The sequence below is a fragment of the Austrofundulus limnaeus genome, unplaced genomic scaffold, assembly GCF_001266775.1.
Source record: "Austrofundulus limnaeus strain Quisiro unplaced genomic scaffold, Austrofundulus_limnaeus-1.0 Scaffold440, whole genome shotgun sequence".
In the NCBI taxonomy this organism is placed as follows: domain Eukaryota; kingdom Metazoa; phylum Chordata; class Actinopteri; order Cyprinodontiformes; family Rivulidae; genus Austrofundulus; species Austrofundulus limnaeus.
Window position 1 is genome coordinate 412,269 of NW_013952842.1, and position 2,342 is coordinate 414,610.

Consider the following 2,342-nt stretch of genomic DNA (forward strand, 5'->3'; position numbering starts at 1 on the left):
GAGCAGGACCACGAGGACCAGCTGGAGGCTGAGGTCTGAAACAGAGCAGGACCACGAGGACCAGCTGGAGGCTGAGGTCTGAAACAGAGCAGGACCACGAGGACCAGCTGGAGGCTCAGGTACCTGGGATGTCGTAGAAAGAGGGCAGAGGTTTGGCGCTCAGGTTGACGGTGGCCGCCCTCTTCCTCATCTGCTCCAGCAGAGTCTTCCTCTCCTCATCCTTCAGCAGCTCCAGGAACAGTTTGTGAGACGTCACCACAAAGACCAGGGACAGGTCCTCCAGGCCTTCACACAGAGTCCTGCACCACAGGCAGGTTTTAGGTCTGCTCTGAGCCCACAGAAGACTTGGAGCTGAGCTAGAACCGGGTCACTCACCTTAAGAAGCGAGCCATGCTCCTCCTGGACGCCTCGGACGGACGGTCCGTCTCCAGAGAGCGAGTGCAGACCTGCAGGACAAACAGGCTGTTAGAGCAGCTGATCTGGATCAGATGGACACCCTGAGGACCAGGTGAGACCCTGAGGACCAGATGAGCTCCAGGACCTCCAGCATGAAGTCCACACTGTGTCTGCTGGGTTTGAGGAGCAGCTGCTGGAAACCCACGCTGAGGATCTGTCCCTCCAGGGCGTCTCTGACGGCGTTACACACACACAGCTTGTGACACACGTTCTCCAGACTGGACTCCCTGCACCCAGAGACAGACTGGACTTCAGACCTGGACACAGAACCAACAGAGCCGGGGCTGGACTGGAGACCTCACCCTTGTTGGACCTTGTAGAGGAACTCCCTGAGGACGGAGTGTCTGAAGTGTCTCTGCAGACTGAGGGACGTGTTGTCTCTGATGAAGGCTTCGATGAGGGCCTGAAAGAGAAGGGTCAGGGTCAGGTTCTGGGTCAGGTTCTGGAGCGGAGCGGGTCCCACCTGCTGTCTGTCCCACCTGGTAGTTGTGGGTCCGGATCAGGCTGTTGATCTGGTCGTACTGGGTGGTGTGGGGGTCAGATGGGTCACGGTCTCCGGTCAGAGCCTTGCAGGCGTTCCAGTATCCTGCCAGACGCTTCCCATCCAGGTGGACGTGGACCGCCTGGTCCAGCTGAGACACAGAACCCTGATGAGTCCATTCGGGTCAGGATGAGGAGAGTAAACATTACTGGGTGGTGGTACCTTCTTCAGGAGCTCGTTGGTCTGTCTGAAGTGGTCCCGGGCTTTCTCGTAAGCTGATTGGTCCGTGCAGCCCTGCTGGAAGAAGATCCCTCCCAGATCGTAGTGGACCTGAAACGGGTCAGAGCTCAGAGGAAAACCCATCGCTGTGAGGAACCCCGGCTCGGCCAGCGGCTCACCTGACAGTGCAGCTCGTCGGCGCTGATCTGAAGCCCGGCCGTGGACGACTCCGTCTCTCCGTTGGCTGCAGCGTCAGAACCCATCAGGTCCAGAGTCCTCAGGGTGTGGATGTAGAAGTCTTTCTTCAAGCAGAGCGCTCCCTCCAGAACCCTGATGGAGTCGTCTGCCTGCTCCTTCAGCTGCCAGCAAACACAACAAATAACAGCTAAAGGCTTTTACTGCAACAATGTTAGTGCTGCTGAAACTGAGCTGAAAATGTTTAACAGCAAAAGTTTTATTGTAAGTTAAACTTGAAAAGCTGAAAGAAGAAAAAAAAGGCAGAAAATCAGTAAAAAAGAAGCAAAAATATAGCTGAATTAGCATAAAAAGCTAAATTAGCTGAACAAAAAACAACTGTAAGAAGCATAAACAACTCAAATCAGCAGAAAGAAGCACAGAAAAGTAATTAGCAACAGAATAACAGAAAAGGACAGACATATAGCTAAAATACTAGGAAAAAAGCTAAAACTAGCCAGAAAGTAGCTAAAATTGTCACAAGGAATTTAATAGGAGCAAAACCAGGATATAACGTGTAAGCTTCTGTAACGATTTAGAAACATTATGAAGAAATTTAAGGCTGTTGAATAAAACTCCATTCATTTCCAATGGGAAAAAAGTTTTGGCTACAATTGTTGAAGTTTTTTGAGGCTTCAACATGTGATGAGCTCTCAGCTACAGTACATCAGTTTCCATGTCAAAACCTCAAACAGTCGCTGAGTAAAAACCTTTAAAACTAGCTTTGGCGGCCATCTTTTTTTTCAGCTGCTCTTTATGATAGAGCTAAGTCATACCAATGTACCAATGTGTCAGCTACCAATGTATTAATTTTAGCTCATATCAAAAATGAGCCAAATTCAAGTAATTCAAACTAACTTTAGCTAATATCAGCTGAACATTAGCTAAGCATGCTAATAATAAAGAGAAACATGAAAACAATAAAGTCTGCCGGGGAGAAGCTGCTCACATT

At 49.9% G+C, this 2,342-nt stretch overlaps 1 protein-coding gene across 1 annotated transcript in view; it reads right to left on the minus strand.

Annotated features, from left to right (window-relative positions):
* The window catches only part of ints8 (integrator complex subunit 8), a gene marked incomplete in the record, with an annotated part of 15,710 nt that overhangs the window by 7,998 nt on the left and 5,370 nt on the right, over positions 1-2,342 (minus strand). Inside the window, 7 exon segments of the mRNA XM_014024790.1 lie at positions 124-299; positions 376-446; positions 542-683; positions 759-859; positions 936-1,088; positions 1,160-1,267; positions 1,336-1,515. Coding sequence (XP_013880244.1) covers positions 124-299; positions 376-446; positions 542-683; positions 759-859; positions 936-1,088; positions 1,160-1,267; positions 1,336-1,515 — 931 coding nt within the window.